At 48.5% G+C, this 17,226-nt stretch overlaps 1 protein-coding gene across 2 annotated transcripts in view; it reads right to left on the bottom strand.

Annotated features, from left to right (window-relative positions):
* Window positions 1–2,553, bottom strand: part of LOC140405771 (Fc receptor-like protein 5) — a 79,264-nt gene extending 76,711 nt beyond the window's left edge. The window contains exon 1 of one of the 2 annotated variants that reach the window (XM_072494203.1): window positions 2,159–2,553. In XM_072494203.1, coding sequence (XP_072350304.1) covers window positions 2,159–2,189 — 31 coding nt within the window. In that variant the 5' untranslated portion in view covers window positions 2,190–2,553. The remainder of the gene's footprint in view (window positions 1–2,158) is intronic. The other variant, XM_072494204.1, reaches the window with a different exon arrangement.
* Window positions 2,554–17,226: the final 14,673 nt, after the last annotated feature.

Genomic DNA, 17,226 nt, shown 5'->3' on the forward strand with positions numbered 1-17,226 from the left:
GTGACTGTGTGTGTGTTACTGTGTGGGGGAGAGAATGTGTGTGAGGGTGTGTTTATGCGAGAGAGATTGTGTGTGGGGGCAGAGCGGGAGAGAGTTTGACTGCGTGTATGAGACTCTGTGGTAGTGTGTGTGGGAGAGAGTGTGTGATGCGTTGGAATGTGTGCGAGAGAGTGTGGGGGGAGAATGTGGTGGGAGGTGGTATGTGTGTGTGTGAGAGACAGTATGTGGGAATGTTGTCGAGAGAGTGTGTGACTATGTGTGTGACTGTGTGTGGCACGCTATGAGAGAAACTGTGTGAGAAAGAGTGTGTGAAGGAGTGAGTATGTGGGGGAGAGAGTGTGTGACTCTGCGTGTGACTGTGTGTGTCACCTCTACGAGAGACTGTGTGTGGGAGAGAGTGTGTGGGAGAGAGTGTATGTGACAGACAGTATGTGGGGGAGAGAGTATGTGGTGGAGAGAGCGAATGCATATGAAGGTGTATGTGAAGTGCGTGTGGGAGGAAAGCGGGAGTGTTTGGCTGCATGTGAGTGATGAATTGGGTGAGAGAATATGTGTTCGTGTGAGGGAGCGTTTCTCGGTGCATGTCTGTTAGACAGACAGAGAGAATAGGTGTGCTTGTAATTCCCCCTCCGGTTCTCTGTATTACTATTCCAGTTATAATACCACTGCGCTACTGTCTCCCCGTGTGAGAGATTGAGTGAAAGGCGACAATGTGTGTGTGAAAACATATCAGTACAAGAGAGTGTGTGGTTATGTATGTGTCTGTGAACATATGTGTACATAGAACATAGAACATAGAAAATACAGCACAGAACAGGCCCCTCGGCCCACGATGTTGTGCCGAACCTTTGTCCTAGATTAATCATAGATTATCATTGAATTTACAGTGCAGAAGGAGGCCATTCGGCCCTTTGAGTCTGCACCAGCTCTTGGAAAGAGCACCCTACCCAAACTCAACACCTCCACCCAACACCAAGGGCAATTTGGACATTAAGGGCAATTTATCATTGGCCAATTCACCTAACCCGCACATCTTTGGACTGTGGGAGGAAACCGGAGCACCCGGAGGAAACCCACGCAGACACGGGGAGGACGTGCAGACTCCGCACAGACAATGACCCAAGCCGGAATTGAACCTGGGACCATGGATCTGTGAAGCAATTGTGCTATCCACAATGCTACCGTGCTGCCCTTAAGAACAAATAAATCTACACTATATCATTTTCCCGTAATCCATGTACCTATCCAACAGCTGCTTGAAGGTCCCTAATGTTTCCGACTCATCTACTTCCACAGGCAGTGCATTCCATGCCCCCACTACTCTCTGGGTAAAGAACCTACCTCTGATGTCCCTCCTATATCTTCCACCTTTCACCTTAAATTTATGTCCCCTTGTAATGGTGTGTTCCACCTGGGGAAAAAGTCTCTGACTGTCTACTCTATCTATTCCCCTGATCATCTTATAAACCTCTATCAAGTCGCCCCTCATCCTTCTCCGCTCTAATGAGAAAAGGCCGAGCACCCTCAACCTTTCCTTGTAAGACCTACTCTCCATTCCAGGCAACATCCTGGTAAATCTTCTTTGCACCTTTTCCAGAGCTTCCACATCCTTCCTAAAATGAGGCGACCAGAACTGTACACAGTACTCCAAATGTGGCCTTACCAAAGTTTTGTACAGCTGCATCATCACCTCACGGCTCTTAAATTCAATCCCTCTGTTAATGAACACAATTCAATCCCTCTGTTAATGAACGCAATTCAATCCCTCTGTTAATGAACGCAATTCAATCCCTCTGTTAATGAACGCAATTCAATCCCTCTGTTAATGAACGCAATTCAATCCCTCTGTTAATGAACACAATTCAATCCCTCTGTTAATGAACGCAATTCAATCCCTCTGTTAATGAACGCAATTCAATCCCTCTGTTAATGAACGCAATTCAATCCCTCTGTTAATGAACGCAATTCAATCCCTCTGTTAATGAACGCAATTCAATCCCTCTGTTAATGAACGCAAAGATTCCATGGACAGAATTACTCAGTATATCTTGTGATCAAACGCTCCATCAATAAATATATCAGTCGGCTTGTTACATCAGTAGTAACAATGAAGTTACTGTGAAAACTCCTTAGCCGCCACTGACATACTGATACTTACAAATGAGAAGAAAAGACCAGGGGCGATCCATAGAGACTCCTGCCTCTATCTCGTCTTGCTCCCAGTGATCGATTCCGATTCCGGCCTGGGACAGCGAGGACAGGGGGCCTGAAGGAGATAGAGGGGGAGCAGTGTATTACCTTATACCCCACACTTGCATAAAGTTGCAGTCGCTATTCCTGTGAGATGCTGCTGTCTGAACAGATGGTGACAGTTATTTAACAAAGTGTCCCCCAGGAGTTTAGACGGGGTGAGTAGGTTTTTTCAGAGCAGAGAGAGAACTTCTTCAAAAAGGTTTCCGTTCCTTTTTCGTGGTCTCCACTAGCAGCAGAGGCGAGAATGTGGCATCACACTACCCTGTCAGGCTGGGAATGAGAAATAAGACACTCAGGCCAATGATTCACAGCGCAACCAAGTAGGAGGAAGTGTGGAATTGAGTCTGCAAGAGTCCAACTCAGAAGTGTAAATCTAAACGGAAACATGTGCAGCGGTTGACTGGCTATCTTGTGACTTCAGGAAACAGCAGAGGGGCAAAAGGAGGAAGCTGTTCCTTTCTGATATCAACTCTCATCTTAAAGTGAACTGGTTCCAAACCGCAGCTGGGCTGATAAAGAAGAGTTTCCAACTCCCAGCTGGAGAAAAGAAGAAACGCTTTTCACCTCTTGTTCTCATCCTGGGGGGATTGATACTTCCACTTTTAGTCTTCCAGTTCCTCGTTCGGACCATCTCTCTGGAGACGGGGCCAATCTGCAGTTACTTAATTTATTTTTGATTGTTTAATTCTTTGGCATGTTGCCAACCAGGCCAGAATTCTTTTTTTTACCGGGGATAATCAAGGAAATTACAGGCTGGTGATCCTTAGGTCAGAGGGAGGGAAATTATTGAAGAGGATTCGTCTAGACAGCATTCAGTCCTTTTTGGAAGTGATTGGGCGTTTCAGAGTGAGGCAGCAAGGTTTTGTGAAGGGGAAGTCGTGCCTCACTAACTTGATCGAGTTTCTCGAGGAAGTGACAAAAGTGCTTGATGTTGTCCACAGTCCTTTGACAAGGTCCCTCATGGCAGGCTGGTACAGAAGATCAAGTCACATGGGATCAGAGGTGAGCTGGCAAGAAGGATACAGAACTGGCTCTGTCATAGAAGGCAGAGGGTAGCAGTGGTAGGGTGTTTTTCTGAATGGAGACTTGTGACTATAGGTGTTTCTCAGGGATCAGTGTATGACCCTTGCTTTTTACAATATCTATAAATGATTTCAAACAAAATGTGACTTTCTGATGAGTAAGTTTGCGGGCGACGCAAAGGTTGGTGGAATTGCGGATAGCGATGTGAACTGTCAGAGGTACATCAGGTATAGATCGGTTGGAGACTTGGGAGGAGAGATGCAAGATGGAGTTTAATCTGGATAAATGTGAGGAAATGCATTTTGGAAGGTCTAATACGGGTGGGGAATGTAGTGTAAATGGCAGAACCATTAAGAGTATTGACAGACATGTGACGCAGTGGATAGCTCGGGGAGTGTGGTGCTGAGGTCCAGGGTTCGAATCCCGGCCCTGGGCCACTGTCCGTGTGGAGTTTGCACATTCTCCCCATGCCTGCATGGGTTTCACCCCCACAACCTAACGATGTGCAGGTTAGGTCGATTGGCCAAGTCCCTTACTTGGAAAAACAAAAATTGGGTACTCTAATTTAAAAAAAAGAGTATTTAAAGACAGAGGTATCTGTGTATACAGGTCCACAGGTCACTGACAGTGGCAACGCAGGTCGAGAAGGTAGCGAAGAATGCATACGGCATGCTTGCCTTCATCGGCCGTGGCATTGAGTATAAAAATAGGCAAGTAATGCTGCAGCTTAGTTAGGCCACACTTCGAATATCGTGTCCAATTCTTGCCGCCACACTACCAGAAGGATGTGGACGCTTTGGAGGGGTTGCAGAAGAGATTTACCAGAACATTGCCTGGTATGGGGGCATTAGTTAATAGGAGAGGTTGGAGGAATTTGTTTTGTTCTCACTGGAACAACGGATGTTGAGGGTTGACATGATATAAGTCTACAAAATTATTACGGGCATGGAAGAGTGGATTGTTAGAATGTTTTTCCCAGGGTGGAAGATCAGTTACTTGGGGGCATATGTTTATGACGCGAGGGGCCAAGTTTAGCGGAGATGTGCGATGGACGTTTTTTTACACAGAGGGCAGTGGGTGCCTGGAACTCGCTGCCGGAGGAGGTGTGGAAGCAGGAACGATAGTGACGTTTAAGGGGTGCTTGATAATGACATGAACAAGATGGGAAAAGAGGGATACGGACCCGGAGTGTCGACGGTTTTAGGTCAGGCGGGCAGCACGGTCGGCGCAGGTTTGGAGGGCCGAAGGGCCTGTTCTTGTGCTGTAGTTAATGTGTTCTTTGTTTGTTTACTCATCACTAATTGCCCTTGAACTAAGTGACCTTGCTAGGCGATTTCAGAGGGCAGTCAATCATACTAATATGGGCCTGAAGGAACATGTCGGCCTGGCCAGGTAAGGATGGCAGATTTCCTTTCCTGAAGCATACCAGTGCCTTCAAAAGAGGAGCTGCGTTTAACCGTTCAGCATTTTGTCATCATTTAAACTAACATTACATCCCAGACAATTCCATGTTGGAATATGAATCCATGCCAAACAAGACATCAATTCTTGGGATCTGGTGATCCTGCCACACGCCAGCTTCTGTCCCTCAATGTGCAGTATCAGTTACAATTGATGCTCTTTTCACCCACCACACCACCTCTTCCCATCTTATAATCATGGAACGTTACAGCACAGCCATTCTGCCCATCATGTCTGCACCGGCTCCCGAAAGAGTTCCAGAGCTCGCCCCATTCCCCAGTTTGATCTCCTTGGCCTTTATAATCACCACTTTCAAGTATAGAACCAGATCTCTTCTCAAAACCTCCTATTGAATCCACCTCCGACACTCTCCCGGCACCGAATACCAAACTCCAACAACTCTCTGAGTAAATAAGTTTATCCTAAACTCATTCCTAGCTCTCTCGCAGGTCATCTTGAAATTCTGACCCCCCTCGTCACTGACTTACCAACTGGTGGAAATAGAATATCCGTCATTTCCCTTTGAAATGTTTTCAGTCTTTTGAACACTTCATTAAAGTGGCCTTTTAATCTTCCCTGATCCAAGGGTTACATAGTGTGGAAGGAAGTAGCAGGTTACAGAGGGATATAGATAAGCTGCAGTGCTGGGCTGAGAGGTGGCAAATGGAGTTTAATGTAGAGAAGTGTGAGGTGATTCACTTTGGAAGGAAAAACAGGAATGTGGAATATTTGGCTAATGGAAAAGTTCTTGGAAGTGTGGATGAGCGGAGGGATCTAGGTGTCCATGTACATAGATCCCTGAAAGTTGCCACCCAGGTTGATAGGGTGGTGAAGAAGGCCTATGGAGTGTTGGCCTTTATTGGTAGAGGGATTGAGTTCCGGAGTCAGGAGGTCATGTTGCAGCTGTACAGAACTCTGGTACGGCCGCATTTGGAGTATTGCATACAGTTCTGGTCACCGCATTATAGGAAGGACGTGGAGGCTTTGGAACGGGTGCAGAGGAGATTTACCAGGATGTTGCCTGGTATGGAGGGAAAATCTTATGAGGAAAGGCTGATGGACTTGAGGTTGTTTTCGTTAGAGAGAAGAAGGTTAAGAGGAGACTTAATAGAGGCATACAAAATGATCAGAGGGTTAGATAGGGTGGACAGTGAGAGCCTTCTCCCGCAGATGGAAATGGCTAGCACGAGGGGACATAGCCTTAAACTGAGGGGTAATAGATATAGGACAGAGGTCAGGGGTAGGTTCTTTACGCAAAGAGTAGTGAGGCCGTGGAATGCCCTACCTGCTACAGTAGTGAACTCGCCAACATTGAGGGCATTTAAAAGTTTATTGGATAAACATATGGATGATAATGGTATAGGGTAGGTTAGATGGCTTTTGTTTCGGTGCAACATCGTTGGCCGAAGGGCCTGTACTGCGCTGTATTGTTCTATGTTCTATGTTGTATTGCGAATTTCTCCAATCCTTCCCTACCTAAAATTCCTCGTTCCTGGCATCACTCTAGTTAATCTCCGCTGCAGGGCTTTTGCATTGTTCCTTAAATAAATTTCCCAGAACTGAACACAATACTACAAAAGTGATGTGGCCAATCATTTGCAGAGGTGTCCATCACTTCTTGCATTGATACATGTTGCCCCTATTTATAACCCAAGAATCCTGTTAGCATTCTCGACAACTGTGACAACTTGCCTGGCCAACTTCAGTGAATTATGTACTTGAACCCCAGCTCCCCTGCTCCTGTACTTCCTTCAAAGTTGTACAATTGAGTTTGTATACTCGCTCTTGTTTATGCTCCCAAAATACATTTAAACCTACAGTAATATTGGGGCAAGGAACATTTATATTACAACAGTTACAGCTTAAACTGAATCGAACCGACTCCCCTTGACATTCATAGAATTATACAATCCCTAAAGTACAGAGGGAGGCCATTCAGCCCATCAATTATGCACCAATCCCCTGAAAGAACATTCTGCCTAGGCCCACCACCCTACCACATTCCTGAGACCATGTTACCACGCGGACACACCGTTGGACATTAAGGGACAATTTATCATTTGTCTGGATTCTCCGATTGCCGATGCCGAAATCGCTTGGCCGTTTGGCCGGAGAATCCCTTTGGAGGCCGAATTCGGGGCCGGCGCCTGTTTCCGGTACCCCGCCTGCTCCAAAACGGCATCATTGGTGGGTACGCAGCACGCTTTTGGGACCTTTTCAGGACCTCAGCTGAAGGCCCTCTGCCTTGCACCGTCCCCGATGGGTCTACTTCCTGCTGGTGTGGATCACTCGTGGTCTGAGGTTTCGCCGTATGCAGCTGTGGACTCTGTCCGGCGCCGGCACAGGCGGGGGGGGGGGGGGGGGAATTGGCGGGGGTTGGTCCGGTGGTGGCGAGGGTGTTACAGGAGGGCACGATTTGGCAGGCCAGCTCCGCGCACGGCTCGCGCCACGTGTCCAGTGCGATCGGGGGGGCGGTCACCGTGCGCATGCGCAGCCACAGGTCCGGGCCTTCTCCGTCCAGTGCAGCCACAGTCGGGAGAGGGGGGAGCCGCTCCGCTGGGGCGGGGGCAGGGGGAATCACACTTGTAACCAGCAGCTCCTGGCAGCAGAGACCTTAGTGTTACCGACTGAGCCACATTACACAGATGGAGGTAGATGTGCTCTGCTAATGGCGGAATAGCACAGGAAAAAGCAGCAGCTGTGTTCCTTCAGCCCCTGGTGCCTGCATTTTGCCACTCTTACCAGTAAGAGGAGGTGGTGGGCATACATGTAATATTGGGGCGGGAGGGGAGGGGGTGAGAGGGAGAGAGGCAGAGAAAAGGGGGAGACAAAACAAGATCTAAATGTGTTAAACATCTAAACAGAGTGAAGTCTATGGGTGTCATGGGAAAATAGAACCAATAGTGCCGAAGCAGGCCATTCGGCCCATCCAGTCTGCACCGACCCACTTAAGCGCTCACTTCCATAGAAACCCAATAACCCTCCCAACATTTTTGGTCACTAAGGGCAATTGTTCATGGCCAATCCACCTAACCTGCACATCTTTGGACAGTGGGAGGAAACCGGAGGAAACCCACGCAGACACGGGGAGAAGGTGCAGACTCCGCACAGACAGTGACCCAGCAGGGAATCGAACCTCGGTCCCTGGCGCTGTGAAGCCACAGAGCTATCCACTTGTGCTGCCCAGCTCACTGACTTGATTTGATAAAAGCTCGTGTTAATATTCTGTGGGGAAGTGTTCAAGTCTTCCACTCCGTGACGCACTCCAACAGCAGCTCGTGGAAATTTAAATTCAGTTAATAAAATTTGGAATTGAAAGGAAGTTCCAGTAATTCTGACATGAATCCAACATAAATTGTTGATGTTGTTTTCATATTCGATACGGGATGTGGGCATCGTTGGCTGGGCCAGAATTTATTACCCATCACAAGTGGCCCCTTGAGAAGGTGGCGGTGAGCTGCCTTCTTGAACTGCTGCAGTCCCTGAGATGCAGGTGCACCCATTGTGCTGTTAGAAAGGGAGTTCCAGGATGTTTCCCCAGTGACAGTTAAGGAACGGTGATGTATTTCCAAGTCAGAGCGTTGAGTGACTTGGCGGGGAATCTACAGGTGGTGGGTATCTGCAGCTCTTGTCCTTCTAGATGGGCTGTGGGTTTGTAAGGTGCTGTCTCAGGTGCCTTGGTGAGTCCCTGCAGTGCAGCTAGTAAATGTTACACACGGCTGCCACTGTTCATCAGTGGTGGAGAGCACAAATTGTTGTGAATGGGATAGCAATCAATGGGCTGCTGTTTCCTTGCATGGTGTCAATCTTCTTGAGTGTTGTTGGAGCTGCACTTACCCAGGCAAGTGGAGAGTATTCCATTGCACTCCGTGTACGTTTAGATCGTAGATGGGCTTTCGGGAGGTGGGAAGTTAGTTCTCCATCCCAGGAGTCCCAGCCTCTGCCCTCCTCTTGTATCCACACAATTCCTGTGGCTAGTCCAGTTGAGTTTGTGTTTGCAAAATAAATGGAGGGTTGATTTCTTCGATTTTGAGACTTGTTTTGAGTGTCTAGTTTTACAATGAAAAGGTTGGTGCAGCCCCCGCATCGATGCTCCGCCCAGTGGGGGGCCAGCGGTGGATCCGAGTAAAACTCAGCACGTTCCCGACAGAAACGGCCGGAGAATTGCCAGGTCCGTGGCCACGGATAAGGGAGGCACGATGACAGAAGGGGCTACCACTGTGGCTTCACAGCACCAGAGGCCCAGGCTCGATTCCCCACCGGGACGCTGCCTGTACCGAGTGTGCACGTTCTCCCCGTGTCTGCGTGGGTTTCCTCCGGGTGCCCCGGATTCCTCCCACAGTCCAAAGATGTGCAGGTTCGGTGGATTGGCCATTCTAACTTGCTGTTAGTGTCCAAAAAGGATTAGGGGGGTTATTGGGTTATGGGGATTGGGAAGAAGTAAGGGCTTAAGGGCAGCATGGTGGCGCAGTGGTAGCACTGTGGTCTCCCGGCGCCGAGGTCCCAGGTTCGATCCAAGCTCTGGGTCACTGTCTGTGTGGAATTTGCACATTCTCCCCGTGTTTGTGTGGGTTTCGCCCCCACAACCCAAAGATGTGCAAGGTTGGTGGATTGAACTCTCCTGAATGCTCAATAGATCTGCCCCCTCAAACCTTTGGGGCAGCACGGTAGCATGGTGGTTAGGACAATTGCTTCACAGCTCCAGGGTCCCAGGTTCGATTCCGGCTTGAGTCACTGTCTGTGCGGAGTCTGCACATCCTCCCCGTGTGTGCGTGGGTTTCCTCCGGGTGCTCCGGTTTCCTCCCACAGTCCAAAGATGTGCAGGTTAGGTGGATTGGCCATGCTAAATTGCCCTTAGTGTCCAAAATTGCCCTTAGTGTTGGGGTAACTGGGTTGTGGGGATTGGGTGGAGATGTGGGCGTGGGTAGGGTGCTCTTTCCGGGAGCCGGTGCGGACTCGATGGGCCGAATGGCCTCCTTCTGCACTGTAAATTCTATGATATTAAGTGGGTCGCTGCAGAATAGATGGGCCGAATGGCGTCCTTCTGCACTGTGTGTTCTGTGTTCACGCGTGCGCACGGTCATGACCTCATTTACATTTTGCAGCTGCACGGACCCGGCCCGCCAAACAGTTTCCCCCTAAACCACTCCCCCACCCTCCTCCGCACCCCGGCAACACACCCCACCACTCCTCCCAGCCCCCTCCGACACCCCAGTGGCCAGCAGCTCGGCTCTCTCCCGGCTGTGGCGGTGGGGGACACAGTCTGCATCGCCACGCCGAGGCTCGGAAAACTGAGACCACACAGGATCCACCGGTCATGAACTCGGCCCATCGGGGGCGGAACATTGATGGGTTTCAGCGTCGGACAATGAACAATGCCACCTCTAATATTCTCTTGGAAGTAAATGTGCCAGCCTATCGGAATCTCGACTGCACGTGACTGCAGATCTATAGCAATGGAGCTGAGTCCACAAAAGTTCAGCCATGATCTCATTGAATGGTGGAGCAGGCTCGAGGGGCCAGATGGCCGACTCCTGCTCCTAGTTCTTATGTTCTTATGTGTCTGACCCTGACTTGCCCTCTCACATTGCCGAGTGAGCCACCCATGTCTGGCTCACAGCAATGAGTCCAAATTGAAGGCACTCGGGCCTCCCACGTCCACTCAACTCCGCTCCACACAGACGGGATGTTCCACTGAAAATCACGGCAGTAAGACATCCCTGTGAAGAAAGGAGAGGAGTACCCGGAGATCCTGCAGTTGACATTTTGTCTGCCAATTGGGCAGGCTTCTCAGAATCGAGAAAAAGTGGGGCAGCCCCTTTCTTCTCCATGTTGTAGTTATTGTGCTAACCAGTTGTGCTAGCCACAGTAGCACAGTGGTTAGCTCAATTGCTTCACAGCTCCAGGGTCCCAGGTTCGATTCTGGCTTGGGTCACTGTCTGTGCGGAGTCTGCACATCCTCCCTGTGTGTGCGTGGGTTTCCTCCGGGTGCTCCGGTTTCCTCCCACAGTCCAAAGATGTGCAGGTTAGGTGGATTGGCTGTGATAAATTGCCCTTAGTGTTGGGTGGGGTTACTGGATTATTGGGACAGGGTGGATGTGTAGGCTCTTTCCAAGAGCCAGTGCAGACTCGATGAGCCGAATGGCCTCCTTCCATACTGTAAATTCTAGTATTCTAAATTCTAGCACTACTCTGTCTGCAGGAGGTGTCCTTTTGAACAAGTGTGGGGCGGAGTTCAGGGGAGACGGAGGCCCCAACTGAGGTAGTAATAAATGCGAATTGCATTTGGGAGCATGGGTTCAAGGGCAAAGGACAGAATTTAAATTTATCTCATTGAACAAAATCTGGAATTGAAACCTAGTCTCTAACTGTGATCAAAACACTACCATTGCATTCAACACGCTTTGAAACTTAATTGCTCCATCGTTCTCTGGGCTGGAGTGTATGCGAATATCCATGTGGACATCGATGTGCTTGATATCGTTCACGGAGATTGGCGAGGCTGGCCCTGAGTGAGAGTTCGACCTCCATTGACGACATATGAAAAATAAATCTTTATTTTATTCGTTCGTGGGGCCAGCTTTTATTGCCCATTCCCAATTGCCATTGAGTGAACATAAGAACATAAGAACTAGGAGCAGGAGTAGGCCATCTGGCCCCTCGAGCCTGCTCCACCATTCAATGAGGTCATGGCTGATCTTTTGTGGACTCAGCTCCACTTTCCGGCCCGAACACCATAACCCTTAATCCCTTTATTCTTCAAAAAACTATCTATCTTTATCTTAAGAACATTTAATGAAGGAGCCTCTACTGCTTCACTGGGCAGGGAATTCCATAGATTCACAACCCTTTGGGTGAAAAAGTTCCTCCTAAACTCAGTCCTAAATCTACTTCCCCCTATTTTGATATTCCCCCTAGTTCTGCTTTCACCCACCAGTGGAAACAACCTGCCTGCATCTATCCTATCTATTCCCTTCATAATCTTATATGTTTCTATAAGATCCCCCCCTCATCCTTCTAAATTCCAACGAGTACAGTCCCAGTCTACTCAACCTCTCCTCTTAATCCAACCCCTTCAGCTCTGGGATTAACCTAGTGAATCTCCTCTGCACACCCTCCAGTGCCAGTTCGTCCTTTCTCAAGTAAGGAGACCAAAACTGAACACAATACTCCAGGTGTGGCCTCGCTAACACCTTATACAATTGCAGCAAAAACTCCGTAGTCTTAAACTCCATCCCTCTAGCAGTGAGGAAAGAGTAAACTACACTTTTGTGCGTCTGCACTCGAATCGTGGTTCGTGGACACAGAATGTCCAAATTACCGAAGAGGACGTCTCTCAGGGTTTGCAGAAGGAAACCAGAGCACTCGCAGGAAACCCACGCTGACACGGGGAGAACTTGCAGACTCCACCCAGACACTCACCCAAGCTGGGATTCGAACCTGGGGTCCTGGCACTGTGAAGCCACTGTGCTAACCACTGTCCTACTGTGAGAGTGAGTTCAATTCAGCTGTTATCACAGCGGACTACATCCCACCCCAGCAGGTGAAGAAGGCACTGGACAAACTGTACACTGTTGTGAATAACAAAAAAACAAAACACTTGGACGCCTTGCTCATCGCAGCCGGGGACTTCAACAAGTCCAACCTCAAGAGTGTAGCGCCAAAGTTCCACCAACACATCTCCTGTTCCACCAGTGGCGGCAACACTCTCGGCCAAAACTACACAAAACTCAAAGGTGCCTACTGTTCCATCCCCGACAGCACTTTTGAAAAGCAGACGAGAAGACGGTTCTCCCTTTCCTGGCATACAAACAGAACCTTAAGTGGGAGAATCCGGCGAGGAAGGTCATGCAGTGTTTGTCCGAGGAAGCAGAAGAACTCCTGCGTGACTGCTTGGAGACAGTGGACTGGTCCACATTTAAGATTTCGGCAACAAACGTAAACGAGTATGCCACCCCCATCACAGACTTCATCAAAAAATGTGTGGACGACTGCGTGCCAAACAGAGCAGTACGTACGTTCCCGAACCGGATACCATGGCTCAGTCGCGAGATTGACTCGCTACTAAAGGACAGGTCTGAGGTGCTCAAAGTAGTTGACCCTGACCTATACAAGAAATCCACTGCAGGATTCGAGCAGGAAACCATCGATCAGCTGTCTAATGCTCCAGCAGCCCAGGACACATCCATACCCACCATCACAGCTTCCAAAGTCAGATCGGCTTTCCTGAAAGTGAACCCTCGGACGGCGACGTGTCCAGTCGGGATCCCTGGTCATGCACTCAGAGTCTGCACCGCCCAGATGTGTTCGATGACATCTTCATTCTGTTCCTAATCCGCTCCGAGGTCCCACCTGCCGCAGGAAGACACCATCACACCGGTGCCAGAGAATAACCAGGCAACGTCCCTCAATGACTACCATCCATTGGCCCTGGCATCAAGCTGAGTGTGTTGAGTTTGGGTAGGGTGCTCTTTCCAAGAGCCGGTGGAGACTCAGGGGGCCGAATGGCCTCCTTCTGCTCTGTGAATTCTATGATAATCTATGATCAATCTAGGAAAAAGGTTCGGCACAGCATCGTGGGCCGAAGGGCCTGTTCTGTGCTGTATTTTCTATGGTCTATGTACATCCGACTCCTATTTATTGAATACAGCTCCACCGTCAACACCATAATCCCAGCCAAACTCATATCAAAGCACCAAAACGGAGGAATTGGCTCCTCACTCTGCAACTAGATGCATGATTTGCTGACCCATGGAACACAATCAGTAAGAATAAAGAAGAACACATGCTTTACAATAGTCCTCAATACCGGGGCGGCGCAAGGCTGCGTACTTACCCCCCTACATACCTCCTCTACACACACGACTGTGTGGCTAAATTTGTTTCCACCTCCATCTACAGGTTTGTTGATGGCACGAAAATAGTGGGTCGGATCTCGAACAACGCCGGGTCAGAATACAGGAGGGAGAGAGACAACCTCGTGGCGTGGTGCAGCGACAACAATCCTTCCCTCAATGACTGCAAAACTAAAGAACTGGTCATAGACGTCAAGAAGCAACACACTGTACACACCCCTGTCAGCATCAAGGGGGCCGAAGTAGAGATGGTTAACAGTTTCAAGCAGGTTCGGAGGAGGAGGAGCAGTTTTTTTGTCTATTTTCCATCTGTAGAAGCATGGGCACAAGACGGAGAATGGGTGATGGACGGCCGGTCTGATTGTTTCATGTTCAGTTGGGATTGGAGGTCAAAGTTGGAACAATAAGAGACAAGTGAAGGGAGATGCATTTCTGTGTGTACTGAGTGCAATTCCGCTAGCCACATTATAGAAGGATGTGATTGCACTGGAGGGAGTGCAGAGGCGATTTACCAGGATAATGCCTGAGATGGAAGGTGTTAGTTATGAAGTGAGGTTGGATAGGCTTGGGGTGTTTTCGAAGGAGCAACGAAGACTGAGGGTCGACCTGATCGAGGTGTGGAAGATTATGGTTAAGTGGTATGACAATTTTCCACACGGGGATGGCGCGATAGTTATACATTCCTATGTGTTCATGTTAGAATTAGACACTGTTGAGGTAATTTGGACATTCTGAATTCTCCCTCTGTGTAACGGAACAGGTGCTGGAATGTGGCAACTAGGGGCTTTTCACAGTAACTTCATTGCAGTGTTAATGTAGGCCTCCTTGTGATACTAATAAAGATTTGTATTGTTATCATGAGGGGCATGGACAGGGAGGATAGGTGCCGCTGTTCCGCTGAGTTGACGGGTCATTTACGATGGCACAATTTCCAGGTGAGTTTAGGGGAGATTGGAGGACACCCAAAGAGCGGTGACGATCTGGAATGCACTGCCTGGAAGTGGGGTAGAGTCAGGCCGCCTGACCTAAGTTTTTAAAAGTACCGGGATGAACACTTTGCACGTCGCACCATTCAAGGCTATGGGCCGTGAGTTGAGCTATTGTTCATCAAAGCCTTCTGCATTCCAAACTCCAAATCGAGGCAAAACTCTGACTACAGATCATGATAATAAATACACAGATTATACTAAATAACCTACATCATACAGGCCGTATATGTTCCTCCATGGGCCTCAATGGGGACATGATAATATTTCATTACAAAATCTGTTTCCTGTAAAAATATGGCTGAAAAATGGACTAATTCTAACATGAACAAATCGATCATAGAATTTACAGTGCAGAAGGAGGCCATTCGGCCCATCGAGTCTGCACCGGCTCTTGGAAAGTACACCCTACGCAAGGTCCGCACCTTCACCCTATCTCCATAACCCAGTAACCTCACCCCAAACTAAGGTCAATTTATCATTGGCCGATTCACCACCTTGCACATCTTTGGACTGTGGGAGGAAACCGGAGCACCCGGAGGAAACCCACGCAGACACGAGGAGGATGTGCAGACTCCGCACAGACAGTGACCCAAGCCGGAATCGAACCTGGGACCCTGGAGCTGTGAAGCAATTGTACTAAACACTATGCTACGTGCTGCCTACGGTAGGCATATTGAACTATTTGGTATGTCCCTGTAAACTGTAATATTGTCATACCAGTTAGCCAGTTGGATAGGCTGATAAAACGCTGAAGGGAGTTGCAGCACCCTGGGCGTAATAATTGGTCTCGACCAGAAGGCAAGTGGACAGCAAGACAGTGCGGAATGAATTATAACCCAGAACCAGGAAGAGTATTGACCAGTACGGCTACGGCAGTACAGACACTGATCACAGGCCTGTCCAAGTTTATATACATATTTGGAACAACATGAATCCATTACCCGGTCTGCTGTACAGATTCCCACATGTAATTCACAAAGTACAGGTTGTACTCATCGGATTTTATAATTACAGAATGAGGAAAATTTATACTCCTGCGCCAAACATTTCATTTTTACTTCATTAAGTGTTACTGACGCCCGAGTATTGTGGGGTTCGTCGCACTGTGGTCGTTATTTGGCTAATTAGTCACAGATCCGGATATAACAGTGAGAACTTTCAGAACAGATCGTCCATGATAAAGATCTGAAATATCTAGATGCCGGTCGACGCATTCAGAGGTGCTTGTTCTTTTAAGCTCTTATGGAACGGCATCAGATCATTGGATTCCCTGGGTCCAACTAAAGGTATCTTTTCCAGCTGTTAGGACGAGTGTGAGCAGTTGTCTCAGCTGAAGATGCTTCCGGAGATAAGACCTCGTGTTCGACTTCAATCATTTTCGAAGCAAATTCCGTTTTGGAAACTCGGTGTTGATTTGAAAACGTGTCTCTGCTGGAGGAAACCCGGCTCAGCTTTACATTGTCAGCTCACGGCAGCCCTTCACTTTCACTCCTCCTCAGAGCCAGGCTCTGCAGTGAGCTAAACAAGGGCTTCCATCTGGGGACATGGGCTCCAGCACAGGGGACATTGCGGTAGGAATCAATCACATTTGACATCAGTTTCCAGTGAGGCCAACTTTGCAACTGCTTTCATTCGGTCAGGTTTTTGTACTTGAACTGGCAGGGCTAAGTTCCCCTTTCCACTGCAGCACGGCATCCGCTGGAGCTTCCCCTGGTTGCAGAAGCAGCAGGAGAGGCTGAATTTGTGAGGCTGCGTTCTCAGGAGCAGGAACTGCCCATCGGCCCAAGCTGTGTGTGAGCGACTGATTTCTTATGTCTCTCCGCGACAGTATGATCCTCACCTGCCTTAATGGGAGCTGCATAGAAGTAAAAAGAACATAGCAGTTTATTTTGCATTTGTAAGCTGATGTTAGTAACGCGAGCTATTGATCCCAGTTAAATAAGCACATAAAACAGTTCAAATGCTGCGGGAAGGAGCCTGGTGTCCAGTTGCAAAGCTGGACGAGCAGCCGGCAGGCGTGCCGAGGATAGAATCCCCTCCTTCCATCCTCAATGATTCTCAGATTGGATGTTTTTCAGGAAACCGGATCACACAGCAGTTGGCCGGAACAGCGTGTCCTCCGAAACATATTGAATTTCAGCTCAGAATCCTCCTCGCAATCAACACGAGTGACTGTTGCCTCCTTCTGACCTCCAGTAAGTGAAATATTTCTGGGCTCTGTGGCAATAATTTTGGAAAGGCACCATTGGCAATAATCACTGTATATAGATACATCACTTCGACTAATCTTAACAGGACCTAATCATCAGTATATGCAGTGAAATATCTTGAATGTTGGACGGGATTGTCAGAGGAACGATACCTCATTCAAATGTACAAAGAATATAATTCCATAACTTCAACCGGGACAATTTAAATTCAATGGATTGAAGTATCAGGATTGGAAACATAACTGATCTCCTAGAATGCACAGAATTTTCAGTGCAGAAGAAGGTCGTTCGGTGCATTGTGCCTCCGCCTGTGCCGAGAAAGAGGGCACTGAAACTCATGCCTCCACATCATATTCACATCACCCAGTAACCATACTAGCGTTTTAAATTAGAGTACCCAAATCAGGTTTTTCCAATTAAGGGGCAATTTAGCGC

This window comes from Scyliorhinus torazame, unplaced genomic scaffold, assembly GCF_047496885.1.
Source record: "Scyliorhinus torazame isolate Kashiwa2021f unplaced genomic scaffold, sScyTor2.1 scaffold_211, whole genome shotgun sequence".
In the NCBI taxonomy this organism is placed as follows: domain Eukaryota; kingdom Metazoa; phylum Chordata; class Chondrichthyes; order Carcharhiniformes; family Scyliorhinidae; genus Scyliorhinus; species Scyliorhinus torazame.